Source organism: Micromys minutus, assembly GCF_963924665.1.
Source record: "Micromys minutus genome assembly, chromosome: 27".
Taxonomy (NCBI): domain Eukaryota; kingdom Metazoa; phylum Chordata; class Mammalia; order Rodentia; family Muridae; genus Micromys; species Micromys minutus.
In genome coordinates, this window is record NC_137962.1 from 8,917,813 (window position 1) to 8,932,396 (window position 14,584).

At 44.0% G+C, this 14,584-nt stretch overlaps 1 protein-coding gene across 1 annotated transcript in view; it reads right to left on the bottom strand.

Annotated features, from left to right (window-relative positions):
* The window catches only part of KCNQ3 (potassium voltage-gated channel subfamily Q member 3), a gene marked incomplete at both ends in the record, with an annotated part of 293,642 nt that overhangs the window by 26,208 nt on the left and 252,850 nt on the right, over positions 1-14,584 (bottom strand). The window contains 7 exons of the mRNA XM_080938898.1: positions 1,809-1,903; positions 3,212-3,307; positions 4,971-5,081; positions 6,355-6,510; positions 8,440-8,612; positions 9,873-9,999; positions 10,669-10,759. Coding sequence (XP_080795024.1) covers positions 1,809-1,903; positions 3,212-3,307; positions 4,971-5,081; positions 6,355-6,510; positions 8,440-8,612; positions 9,873-9,999; positions 10,669-10,759 — 849 coding nt within the window. The remainder of the gene's footprint in view (positions 1-1,808; positions 1,904-3,211; positions 3,308-4,970; positions 5,082-6,354; positions 6,511-8,439; positions 8,613-9,872; positions 10,000-10,668; positions 10,760-14,584) is intronic.

Sequence of the window (14,584 nt, forward strand, 5' to 3'; positions counted from 1 at the left end):
TGTGGTTCCAGTGTCTAATCAGCAATAGCAATAGTAGAATTTTTGCAATACAATAAGCAATATCCAAGCAAGTAAGTCTAAGTTAGAAGAAACAGTGAATAACCCAAACTTGTTGCTTTGACTATTTATCTATTGATCCTTGCCTCTTCTACAAGTTAAGTGCCGTTGACGACTTCCACAATCAGACCCTCTGTATGTTCTCTCTTCTTAGTGTTTGTCTCAGCTTGTGTCATCAGACCTTCCTACGAAGTGACAGCCCAGTGAATATGAGGCAGGAAAAGCTTTTCTGGGACAGGGCTTATAAATCTCGAAGGTCATGGTCAGGTTTCACAATTTCATCTTATTATGGCCATCAATTAGAAAGTTTTAAAGTAATCAGTACATAAAACTCATGCTGTTCTATTTCCTTCAATCTTTTAAGATTGATTGAGTGGGAGTGGGTGTGTACATGGATGTGGAGGCCAGAGATCAACCTGTAGGAGTTGGTTCTTTCCTTCTGTATGGGCAGTAAATCCAGGTCATCAGGCTTAGTGCCAAGGGACTTTAGCCACTGAGCCATCTTGTTGGCCTAGTTTCCTTAAATCCCTAGCCCTGTGTTATGGTGAGAAAAGAAGAATACATGGAGGCAGCATGTATAAGCCAATCATAGATCTCATACTGAGTGTGTGGGAGACTTGGGTAGGTGTTGAAAGAGTATTATATTTCACTGAAATGACAGGTCCTTGCTCGTGTAACATGCTTTAGTAAACACGGCTTCAAAAGCAGACTCCACCCCAGCAATGAACTAATTGTGCCTCTCCCTTTTCTCCTTAGTCAAGGGTTCTAGAAGTTTGACATCTACTTATATTCAAAACTCTAGTCTCAAGACCATAGCACCAAAACACTGAAAAGAAAGAGCCTGTTTTGGAATCCAGGCAGTAAGAAGAGCAAGTGCACTGGGAAACTATCGAACTGTCCAGGAATTCTGAGCCCTAGGTCATTGAGTTGGAAGTAAGAAGAGCCTGGTCTTATCATCAGTTCATCCTGGTATTCAGTGTTCACCAAGAACCATTGTGGTATAATGAAATAATGGCTCCTGGTCAAGATGGATTTACCAACAACAACCTTCCATCATCAGTTCTGAAGATGTATGTTGGCTCTCTATGTTTAAAACAATGCCTCCAACTTGAATATACCCTACATTTGTGAATACTGCCCTATCTCAGAAAATATGTTATGACTAATGAAACATAAACTTTGATACTGAAAGGCAGTGGAAATCAGTGCATGTTAACTTCATCAATCCTCTCCTTACACTGGCCCTAGGAAGAGGTTATCCATCATAATGGTCTTTAGTTCAATTTTCCAACTCTGAGACTATAAAACATGGATAATAATGGGTTTCCAGAGCAATCCTTGGTCATCTGTACCCTTCTTTCCTTTGTGAAGTTGTCTGTGAGTATAGGTTAGACCAGATGAAGGGAATACTCAGACTCTTAGGATAGATAATTGTACTGGCTACAACTTGCACTGTTCTCTCATTCTGTTCCCACCGACATTTTCTAGCACCATGCTGTTTACTTTTAGTTTCTCACCGGAATCACCTAGAAATTATTAAGGATTTGTGGTGCCTGGCTTGCTTCTGAGAATTAGACTGGATGTGTTTGAATATCAAAGTTTTTTAAAGTTCTCCAGTGATTTTAACATGTGGCCCATACTGGGAACCACTTCTCAATGCTCTGGAGGATACTCTCTAGCAAACCATGAGACCATAACACAAAGACTAGACCATGGTAATGAAAGTCCGTCATAGATAAGTGGCTACTTGCCTGAAGAATGGGAAAGAGACAACTGATTCATAAAATCTCCAGGTTGCCACCAAGTCAAGCCTGTTGGGGTTGGTAGCATAATATCTCCAGGCAGCCTGAAGAGGAGAAAAGAGGAAATGGAATGACATGGGCATCACATGAAATGGTCACATAGCATCCTATGATGTTCAAATATCTCTTAAGCTTTTGAATCTTAAGGAATTCAATTTGTTGATGTAGTGAGGATTTAGAAAAGCAGGGATTCGTGGTTTCTGATAGCCTCTTTGAAGAAAAGAGGTGAATTGGGATATGTGTATGTATAATATCTCTAAAAGGAACAGTGACTGATCTTTACAGAAAGCTCTTTGAGGCTGCCCAGTCAATAATATAAGAAAATAAACAGTATTTTGTGCTACCTTTGAATTTAAGAGATCCTGGCAAGAGGCTCTTATAGACTAAACTTCTCGATACTCTAATGGCTCCAAGTTTGAAGGTCTAAAGTAACAAGTAGACTTTAAACATTGGGACTGGCTTGCATCCAGACCACATAGGTTGCTATCTTTTTCTGCCAGGCCACACATCCACAGAAGCACCTACTTCAACTAGATAAAAGCTCAGGGTATGTCTGAACCCTTAGCACCCAGGAAGGCACAGCTGGGACACATGCCCATTGCTCCCAACAGCTCATACGATCGTAAGATATAAAATCCCCCTGATGTCTAATAGGGAACAGATAAATCTGCCTTATTTTTGTTATTACTCTTCCTCCAGCCTATGGTTGGAGGAGTAATGGTGATGGGCAGAGCCAGTTACCCAACATTTTCTTTTCAGTGTTTATTGAGGGTCAGGACACATCGGTCCAGTGGCCAGTATTTTGCACAAGTATGTGCTCCCCTCCTTTATTCATGGGCTCTCTACTGTTGACAGACAGGAGAGGATCACAGAATTCCTTACAGCTCACTAAGCGTCTGGATTGTCAGCTATCTCCTTTCTGTGGGCCACTGGATCAATCCTAGGGTGGGAAGAAGAGTAAGTAGAAGGCTAAGAGAAGTCACAAGCCTAAGTCAAATTCTTCACTCCAATATTATCAGGAAACCCAAAATCAAATGGTTTTACTGTTGAGTGCTGAATCCATTTCTTGAGTTGCTTAGAATTTGGGTGGAAAATGATAAGGCTTTCACTATCAACACACATAGACTGTATAGGTAACCATGGTGATCTCTCTAACCACCTACAAAGGAGCAAATGCAAGCTGGTCTTCTCCTGCCTAGGGATGTGCTTTTGTTCTTTTTCTTTCTTTCTGTCTCCATCTCTCTTTTAGACACATACACACACACACACACACACACACACACACACACACACACACACTCCTCATACACACATCTCTGGGCCCATCCTAGTTCACCCCTAGGTACACAGACCTGGATGAGTTCAGCAGCTGGCTTCCTTCTCTTCTCAAAGTGCTTCTGACGATGCTGCTCCTGAACCTTCAGCGCCAGTCCTGAGCCAAGGATGCCCTGCAAAGAGAATTCATGCCTGTGTCAGCTTCACTGGGCTCTCTCAGCACTCCAGCCTCACTTCTGGTGTAGCAGAGAATGTAGGTCTCAATGACACCCTGGAATCTGTTTTGTCTTTTGAATGTGAAATGTCACCCACGGGTTCAAGTGTTTGGACCCTTGTTCCTTAGCTGTTGGTACTTTAGGAAGGTTGTGGATCTCTGAAGAAATGGAGCCTTACTGGAGGAATTAGGTAACTGGAAGTGAGTACAGATGTTTTGTAGCTTGGTCCTATGGCTTGTCTACTCTGCTTTCTGACTGTTGATGTGATAAAACCAGTGACTTCCTGTCCCTGTCACCACACCTTTCTTGCTACTATGTAGTGTAAGGCACAATTGAATCCCTTCCTATTGCTTCTTGTTGGATATTTTGTTAATAGCAATGAGACAAGGGTTCTACAGTGGCAATAACAGATGAAAGAAAGAAGGAAAGAAGGAAGAAAGGCCTGCTTTTGGAGAGAGTGGGTCTTAGTACCGATCTGACAGCAATCTCAGGAACAGAAGGGAAAAAGTCGATGACAGACAGGAGCTGTCCAGTAAGGGATATGACACAGAATAGATGCCCTGCATACATAATCAAATTTTAAAACATCTTAGCCGCTTGGACAGTCTTCTGGGACACGTACAATAGGCAGAATCTCCAAGAGTTTGATCGGCTTTGTTTTGCAGGTCACACACCATGTGGACTAAGCAAAGAGACACACATTTAATACGGAGGGAAATTACAGAAGGTACAATACCCCACCCATCCTCCATCAGTTCTGCAGGTGAGAAAACGGGTTCAGGAAAATCATAGTAAACGTCAAGAAGCTGGGAAGATACATATAATCTGGCTAGTAACGAAGAAAGGAATTCTCCAGTTAAAAACCAGAAGGAGCAGCAGAGGGACTGTGGTTTAAGAATGTTCTGTTCAAGTTGCATAGTGAGGAGTCAGGCTTGAGAAGTGGCTTGGTTTAGGGCTCTTGACTCCATATCCTGTTTACAACATTTACTTGTGCCTCAGTTTTTAACGCATATTCTTGGCATGAAAAGCAAATGAGTTGATGCAGGTCACACATTTGGCATGATCTGGGCACACAGTGTTTCCAATATGAGCCTTCTTTTCATTCTCATTATCCCGCTGTCGGGGGAAGTCACTCTTTCACATGGGAGAACACTTGTGAGAGAAATGAAGACATGCAAAAATTTAAGGCAGCAAGAAAAATAGAAAAGGAAAAGAAAAAGAAAGAAAAAGAAAAAAAAATCCAAATGTGAAGCATCTGTGCCGTGTTAGGTTCTGGGCATCAACAGATGAACACAGAACTCTAGCCCTTGAGGGCAGGCAGAGATGGAAACCTGCTAACCCACATGGAACAAGAATGCCCATGGGAGGGGGCCACTGTCTGAGACAGAAGATGGCAGGACTGTTTAGCAAACTCAGAGGCATCTGAAGATGCCACTTCTGGTGCAAGGAAGCAGCAGAAGCTATGAGGGAGGGTGAGGCACCGCCATACTGAGGTGACAGCTGCCGAAGTGACAGGATTCAGAACATTGAACTGGGGTACAAAGGGTGAAATGAGAGGCTCGGGATCTGACCTGGGTCTCGGCATTAAGGGCAACTTCTTGTCACAGTGGAAAGAACTTACTGCAGGAAGGGCAAAAAAGGAGACGCCAATTAAAGAAAAGGTGGCAGCAATCAGACGTCCTTCCCAGGTCTTAGGTGTCTTGTCTCCATAGCCAATGGTGGCCAGTGTGATCTGAAATAGAGAAATGTGCAAACAGGGTTTCCCCAGATAAGGGACATCAGTGGCGATCAGCTGAGCTGTGCTTCTCAGCCTCTGTGCACGTTCAGGTGCTGCTCTCATTTGAATGTAACAAGGTTCCCATAGGGCAAAGATGCCAAGTGATACATCACTTGTGTGAGGACCTCCTGACGGCAGCTCAGCTTGTTTTTAGGTTAGAGGTGTTCACCTAATTGCAAAAATGTCCACACAGGCACACGGTGTGTGTTTGTGTGAGTGTGTGTGAGTGTGTGTGTGTGTGTGTGTGTGTGTGTGTGTGTCTGTACAGTTGGTCTTCCACAGCCACAGCTTTCACAGCTTTGAATTTAACCAACTATACTTCAAAATACTTCAATGAAACCAAAAGATAATATAACAACAATAAAGGTAAGAACTACAGCATACAAAGTCTTTACACTGTATTTACAGGTCACTATGAGCTTCTATGTATTTTCATATCCTTCAACAGGTGGGAGAAATTGAAGTCAACTTCCTTTTTATGCCAAGAAATGACCACATTTGTGAATGTATAGATTTATGTACAGCATGTTATGAGTTGTCGTCAGTGTGTTTGTGTACACCATCATCTGTGCTTGCCTGACTGTCCATGTGTTTGTCTTGAGTAGTATATTAAGGTGTGTGGTTATGTCTTTATCAGTTCACAACACTATGGCCTCTACAGCCCATCTGTCTGCAAAGCCCAAGCGCCTGAAAGTGATTATTAATCGTATTTACCTTCTGTGGTTCTTGTCTCAGGTTTTCACTTTAAGAAAGGCTGACAGGTGTTTGGGATTAAAACACATTAATAAGTGCTGACTACTTAGCACAGTGATTTGGAGCAAATTATGACTTCACTAAGTGCCAGGATTAATACTTCTCTGTGTGTCTTCAGGTTTGTGTGTCATTCTATCTGATGCTGTTTTTGTTTTTGTTTGCATGAACATGGCTTAACTGATCACCATCTATGACTGACAAGGTCAGGTCCTAGTAAACCATGCAAATAAACTGTTCTGGGCTCTAGTTTCTGACAATCTCCAGGAAAAACTGTTTCTATGTACAGTCCTCATCGGTAGAAGCTTCTTGTTTCCTCTCTGTAGATTTGAAGATGGGAGAGGTCAGTCCTCATGTTTAGATGCAGAATGAAACTGACCTGGGTGTTCCTGAGCCCCACTTTTCACCTCTCTCTGCATCTAGTGGTCAAGTCTCCATACAACCTTTCTAGGGTTGTCTTCCACGGGAGGTGACTTACCAGGCCCCACCACAGAGCATCTGCATAGGTCTCAAACTCCTCCTTCATCTCCTCTCCTTGGGCATCCATCTCTGGTACATCCTTCTCCACCAGGTAGACAAGAAATGAGGACAGGATGAGTGTCAGGAAGCCGATGTACCAGGCAGTGATGAGTTCCTAGAACAGTGAAGAACAAAGGGACTCAGTGGGAAGCATGAGCAGTCTGGAGTTAGAGTCGGTGTTTGTCTGCCATGTTTGCCTTTTCATGTTCACCTCCCATCAATGGGAAAGGTGGGCAAGAATGCAGACATTTCCATCAATAACTACTGCAGTGCCATAAGCGCTAAGAGCAGAAAAAACATCCCATTCTAGGTGACCTGATGTCACAATTCAGGAGGTTTCATGAGAAAGTCAGTAGTCAGGGGAAATTGGTTATTGCCAGAGATGAGCACAGAATTTGAGAGACTTCATGTGTTACAAAACTACATGGAGCAGGGCAAACTAATCAGCTCCATGGGCAGATTAAGTAGTAAAGGGCAGTTAGTGTGGCCCAGGAGACAAAGCCATGGACAGGGACCCATCACTAACACCATTTCACTGTGTGATTTAAAGGAGATGAGATTCTGTGTCTCTTTAAAAATCCTAGTTATGTTATGTGAATAAAGTTTTGTTTTAATCCCAGAAGTGGGCTATGGGGCTGCCTCAGATTGTCCACAGCTGCTAAGTTTGATTGTCTCATGTGTAAGGTCACTGTCAAGATAAGAGCCCAAGGGCGTTTCCTTAACAGCTTCGCTGTTCTGTATTCAGTCTGCTTCTCCCACAGTTGAGCTTCTCGGCAGTATCATACCTACACTGAACTCATGCATGCACACTCAGGGAACAGTGAATGGTACCAACACTGGAGTGAGAGATTCTACTCAGAGGGTCTGCTCTGAAAGAGAATTGAGAGAGGAAAGGAAGTTGCCCACTCCTTCCCCAGGGGTATTCTGAAGACCCCCACAAAGCCTCTTGCTTTGTAGACTGCAGCTGGGAACCTCTGCTCCCTGGGCTCTGCAAGCCAGAAGATTCCTTGGTTGTTTCTATAGAAACAGTTGCTTGATCACATGCAGCGTGCAGATACAAGAGCTGTGCTGAATTATTAGGTGGTGGTGTAATGGCTGGCATCAGAAGTTACAGTGGGCTTTGCAGTCACTTAACCCACTGCTCCAGGAATCCCTGACTTTGTATAACTTTCACTAGCAGCTCTGTAGAAGTCTATTCCCTCACATGCCAACGATTCCAGCAGTTAGCCCTGGGATCAAGGGACTAATATCTATACAACCAGTGTTGAGAAGTGATGGCACCAAATCTCTTCTTGTTTTTAAAATCTGTTCTTCAGGATCTGCAAGGTGTTTTTGCCCTGTGTTGGTGACTCAGAGCTCCGTTTTCTGACACCTGAGATCCTGCCAGCACACCCGATACAGAAGACCTGAACTGGTAGAGATCCTGGGGTATATCTGTCGTGGGAGCAGTACTTGTCTTGTTGTAACTATAGGATTAACATTAGAAATCTCACCCTGGTAACATAGGTTTCCCTCCCTGCATCTCTGAATGTAATAAGAGTCAAGTATAGAACTTGGCCCAGAGTGCAAAGAATGGATTAATTAAAGGGAAAAAAGTAACACAGATAGAGTTTGGATCCATATTAGTTGGTGAGACCCCAAATGTTCCCACTCCCTTGTTACCTGCTGCCTTGTGTGAGATCATTTTACCTTTTCAAACATGAAGAGGTACAGATATCACCACTGAGCTGTTGAATCATAGATGGTGACCTCTACTACAGAAGTGAGAAAACTGATGGCCAATGAGAAGTTAGTGACTTAGTCAAACGTATTTGCTTATAATGAACTGAGACCTTAGCTCAGATTTGCCTGTGGTCTACACCCATATCTATGGGCCACACCTGCATATGCTTCTTTCTATACTTCCTTCTTCTTTCCTTTTAATTATAATTGTCAGTGTTGGTAGCATGACTACCCTCATGGACACTATAGAAAGACGGTTCTGTAGAAAGGTATAAGAAGGAGAGAAGCTTGTGTTACTTCATGGCTTTTCCATAACACTTACTTTGCTGTGGGCACAGATAGCTGATCCCAGGAGCTTCCAGGTGCCACCCCTCCTATCCATTCGAAGCATGCGCAGGATCTGCAGGAAGCGGAGGCTTCTCAAGGAGGTGGCCAGGACATTGCCCTGGTTTCCCACAGCAACCACTGGCACAGAGGCAATCAGCACAAAGATGTCTGGGAAAGAGGACAGAGCATGGCAGATAACAGAGAGGTTATGCACTGTTCAGGGCTGAGTAACATGTGTCAAGCAGAGATTTTGTAAGCAGTTGTGTTGAGCATGATGTCAACTGCCAGTGATAATGGATTATGCTGTAAATGATGAAGAAGTGCACCTCGCAGTACCACTGACTTCTCAGGAGTTAGGGAAAGACCCCACTGGACTCCACCTCTGGTTTTAAAGCACAGAGGTACAATTTATCAAAGTGCCTTATTTGGCACTTGGGTTTTGAGATCAGATGAGTTGTGGAGAAGAGGGCATTGCAGGTTGCTCAGGCTACGGAAGTGAAGCCTGATGCTCAGACTTGGTTTTAATGTAGTTTATTGTTATTTTTTTTTCTGTGTAAGCAGAACACAATATGGGAACTTGGGTGTAATTTATTTAGCAATTAGTCCAGGGGCACTAGATTCTTCCAGAACTGTGATGTTGGGGTGCTATGATGGTTTGAATGAGAATGGATTCACATATGTTTGGTTGGTTGGTCCCAGTAGGTGGAACTGTTTGGGAAGGATTAGGAGGTATGACCTTGTTAGAGAAAGTGTATTTCTAAAGGAGGTAGGCTTTTGAAAGCTATATCAGGTTCAGTTCTTTCTCTGCTGCCTGCACATCAGGTTGTAAGCAATAATTTCCTAGATAGACCTTCAGTGCCATGCCCAGCACTAGGCTCCCCATTTTGATGGTTATAGACTAACCTCCTGAAACTTTAAGCAAGCCTCCAATTACATCACTTTCTTTACAAAGATGCCTTGGTACCAGTGTTTCATCACAGCAACAGAACAGTAGGATCCGCTGCTCACTAATTATGAAACTTGGAAAAACTCAGTTCTGTAAACTTCAGTTTCTATTCCTGTAGAACAGGTAAAATGTGGTCCGGCAGAAGTACATTGTCAATCAGCAATGGTGTGACATTTCCTACACTTGTCAGCCTGGAAGACACAGGCAATTTGAGCTATTTTGGTCACAGAGTGTGCTACGAGTCTGGTGATATACACTATCTGATGCTCTGGAGTTTCTTTACAACCCAAATGCAGTGAGCCCAATCCTCAACCACCAAGAATCACTACCTGTCTAACATGTCAAAGAACAATCTGAGGAGATGAATTTCAACACTGGATAATTTGGAACTTTCTGACCCATAAAAGTTTCTTAGAGAAATAGTGGACTATTCTCTAAGGAGAGGACCGAGGCCACCATTGGATCCAATTTTCAGGGCTTACCCAACATGCACAGGGGTTTCCTGGCAAATTTTAGCCGTCCACGCCAGCCTTTGTATCGACAGCAACATCCTGCAGCCCAGATCCTCAAAGCAAACTCAGCTCCAAAGATGAAAATAGCAAATGTTTCCTGCATGAAATAGCATATGAGGTTACCTAGGACCCAGTCAGGACTACTGAGCTCAGTGGAAATGGGTATCTGCTGCTGCTTCACTAGTGGTGACAGTGCTGGGGCCAGGGAGGGAGGAAGTAGCACAGGTGTGCCATGGTGACAAATCCTGTCCTCATCTTGCCATGTTATCTATGCAAAATAAGCCTTTGTCTGGGCTTTTCTGAAAATTCCATTCCCAGCAGTTTTTAGACCTTTGGATGTATTAAAATAACCAATAAGCGAAGTCAAACACAGTCTGCCAACTTCACCCAGGATGCTCAGACACTGCTATTCTAGTTGCCCAGTGTTGCTATTGCCTCATGACTTGTGTAGTATCATTCACTCTCAGTTTACATTTTGAGAAATCAAAGAAGGGTTAGAGTTTGGAATGGAGTCTACCTTTGGTGACTATTAAGATGGCCAGGAAGTTATGCTTTTATCATTTAATACTGATGGTTTTGGTTTAGGCTATATGCTCCGTATTTCTGTCCTGAACAATGGATCATCATTGGGATGGTTATGCCTTTGGTAGGCCTGGATCTTGACTTGGCTAGATATTAGGAAGCTGAAATCCAGGCAAAGAGTTTCCAGCCGACCGTGACCTATAGCTTCTATCCCAGGGTACAGTGCCAAAGGCCCATAGCTCACCAGCAGCAAAAGCCAGTCTCCAGACACAGTCTCATACTCCTTGAAAGTGGTGAGAACGGCCAGAATCAAGCATCCCAGAACAATCAGGAACCTAGAGGGAAGGAAGAAGGAAGGAGTGAGCTTTACTTCTGGCTGGCCCAGAAGGCAATGACAAGAAAGGGGTTTAGTGAGGACACTGGACAGCGTAGTGTCACATGCCTCTTAGGTTATCCCATCCATTCCTCACAGCAACCCTGAAGGTGAGGAAGATAATGAACAAGGCTGAGAGAGGTTAATCAAGGTACGTGCTGTTTCTCATGAGTTACTTGACAGAATCAGCGTGACTTTTCATTTTTATGCTGCCTTGGAACACATTTTCTGACCAATATACCTGATAATCTTCCAATAAAAATTTGTATTTCCAAACTTGTCTAGGAATTTAGCCATAATCACCAACTTCTTCAATCTATTAGGACTTTTATTTGAATGAATAACTTCAACTTCTAAGGGAAACCTACCAACTCTGAGCCCCAAATCCTCTTCTTGGGGGATGGTGAGGGTAATGATGGTGTCGACGGTGTCAACATCAGCACCTCTTCTCATACATTTGGTCAGCACCTGTCACCTGTCACTTCACACATGCCAGTTCATCATCATTAGAGTGACTCTCAGGGTCAATATGGCTATTCTCCTGCTGCAGGATTTTAAAGACCACTATTGTGTAAAATCATAAATGTTCGGTTCTGCAACACCAAACTTCAGCTCTTTGAGATTTCCTTTCAGTTGGCATTGCACAAGGAAGTGGATGCCAAGGCTGAGCTGGTGCACAAAGAAAAACCTGGCGTCCCAGAGCCGAACTCCTGTAGCCTGTAGGAGCCTTTCAGATTCTTCTCAACATCTCATCTGTTAAGCATGCACACACGGACATGGCTCCACAAAACATCCATGGTTATGATCTGTGGATCACTCCCTTATTCGATGGCTTCACCTGAGAACAAGCAGACACCGAGACTCATTCCTTCTTAGCTTTCTTCATTATATGGCAAAAGCCACTAGACAGTCATGCCCAAGACTGCCACACTGTGTGGATCCCTGTCTATACAGACCAGAGCTAGAGAATCTCTTGCTGGCCTTGAAAGGGCCTCAGCATAGGACCCAATAAGACCACTGATACTTAGAAACTGTGAGCTACCGAAAGAAATGCTATCATTACAGGCCACCAAGATAGTGGCAACTTGTTATACAGAATTGTAGAAAATTCAGTGTGGGATGGGAATCAGCCAAGTGCACCTAACTTTCAGAGTTGGATGACCATGTGGTCTATGATGCTTGGTCTATCATACTCCACTCCTGGATAGCAGAAGCTATACTAGGTCCTGTTTATATCCAGTGACTAAACCAGGGCTTAGAACTCTAAGTAATCAAGAGTTGCTTAAGGACGGTATCAAAGTGACTTCCATAATTCCCCGTTGCTGAAATTAAAGACACACACACACACACACACACATACACACACACTTTGTCTCACAAACATGAGTACATATATGCACACATATGTACAGGCACGTATGTCCACATGCACACACAGGTTATATAACTAGTAAATCATTTGCCCATCACATGTCAGATTCTGATTTAAATTCCCGGCAGCACACACAGACACACATGACACGCATACATATGACACATACCTACATATGACACATACACACATATGACACCCACATATGGCACCTACACACACAGTGTATTGACTGAGTATTTGCTTAGCATGTGTCAAGTTCTGGCTTTAATCCATAGTACCGCATGTGAACACCCGAAAAAGTGACAAATAACGCACAAACATGTGTATGTACACATGTGTATACACAGCTATGCATGCACAGTATGTACATATAACGGCTTCCCTTTGTCTGTTGTTTGCTTTTTGTAGTTTTAGTCATTCATTGTTAGACTCCTCTGAGAACATTAAATGCAAAATCCAGAAACCACTCATTCAGGGGTATTAAATTATTTTAATATGATTTATTACTGTCCATGTTCTACTCTGTGTTAGTTATTGCTATTAATCTCACACAGTGCTGAGTCTGTGAATTAAGCTTTATTACAGGCATGCTGCATATATAGGAACATACAGTATAAGTAGTTCGGTTCTATCTACAGTTTGGACACTCACAGAGCATCCTAGTACTCATCAACAATGGACAATGGAGAAATCTGAATCTGCATCTCTAGTCAGCTCAGCGAGGGCTGTGCTCAGTGATTGCTGCCATGGCTGGCAAAGGAGGAAGTCTGAGATGGTAAGAGTCCCCTGGAAAAGAATTCCCCTGGTGGTCTCGGCAAGGCTGAGGACAGTGGTGGGGAAAAGCAAGAGGAGGACACTGAGGGTCTTGTTGCTAGGGCATAGCAAAAACAGATGTCAGAAGGGTGTGTGGTGGCCTCAGGCCCAAGAAGATGAGAAGCTTCCTGAGAATGTGCTGAATTTGAAGTCCAAGTGAAACTCTACATCATGCCAATCAAAATCTAATTTTAAACTGTTCAAAAAATGTTGATATCTCATGGACCTCTAACACTATGGAAGAGGAGGTGGAGAAATCAACATTATCCCACCATCCAGTTCAACTGAGTTTTGATTGGCCTGCAGCATGCAGAGCCCAGACTCAGCCAGCAGGGAGCAGCCAACAACCACACAACTAGCTATGCACCAGCATCACTGAGATCTACTTTCTGAGACTGGAGAAAGAGCAATAATTTATGAAACTCAAATCATCTAGGAAGGCCTTCTAACCCCGAGAAAAAAAGACATTTCAGCTTCTTGAAAAGTTCAAACTGTCCTTAAAATAGCTCAAGTTCAGCAGTCAGCCTCTGTCAGCCTTGAGGACAGAAGCCAGATGTGTCTGGGCTGCCGCAGCACCTGCCCTCCGTGCTCCTTTGTCTGGTGCTCTCTAGATACTCCACTGACCTTTCGTTTTTTCCTCTCCTCCGCCCTGCCCTTTGCCACTCTGTGTTCCCTGTCTACAGCCCTCCCTGCTCCCCTCCCCCTCTCTACCTTGATCATTACTGTCTCTTCCTCCACCCCATGCCCACCTTCGTCACTCTGAGCTCATCTCTCTCTCCCTTCTGTGGCTCTGGTCTTCAGACCTGGAGGGCTGAGTTTGAGAGCAAAGCTGCTCAGTGTCAATGCTGTCCCCAAGCCCTTTCTCCCGACACAGTGGCCTCCATGTTTCTCCCTCAGACTCTTTCCTTATCCTCTACTATCCTTCTGCCAACATGGAGGTACAGAAGTCCGGGGAGAAACACAGAAAGGGCACTGTGAACTGCACACTGTTCTGAATTGTATGGTTCAGGCACTCAGTCCAAGGCTCTGCATTCTCAGGTTCAGGCCCCGCCCACACCCGACCTCCTCCAGGCAGCACACAGGGAGACACAGGCAGCTTTGCAGACAAGGAGGCAAAGGAGGACCTGAGATAAGGAGGTAGAAAATGCTTACATATATGTGGCTGTCTCCATGCGGTCGGTCTTTTCTCTTTGTTCTCTTGAGAACCTCAGTGGGGGAATGCAAGAGTCACTACTTAATAAACATATTTACATAAATAAGGCCGGCACTTCCAAGCCCAGGTGACAGTGTCACTAAGTGGATAAGAGACTCCCCTTTGCTGAGACCTAGTAAGGGATCTTAATGGAGACTCTGCCGGGAATCCACCCAATAGGCACCCAGTAGGCACCCAGCTACCCCATTTAACTGCTGCTTTGGATTCACATTTGGGAAGTCTTCAATCAGAGAACCTGCTGGTCCTACCTTACTTTCTGTAACTCTGGGGCAATTTTACATCATTAGTGGCTCCAAAATGTCACTCAAAGCCAGGGAGGCAGGCAACAGCTGGGCCCATTGGATTATCACTAGCGCTTCCTCACTGAAAGTGATGAAGGACCTCCC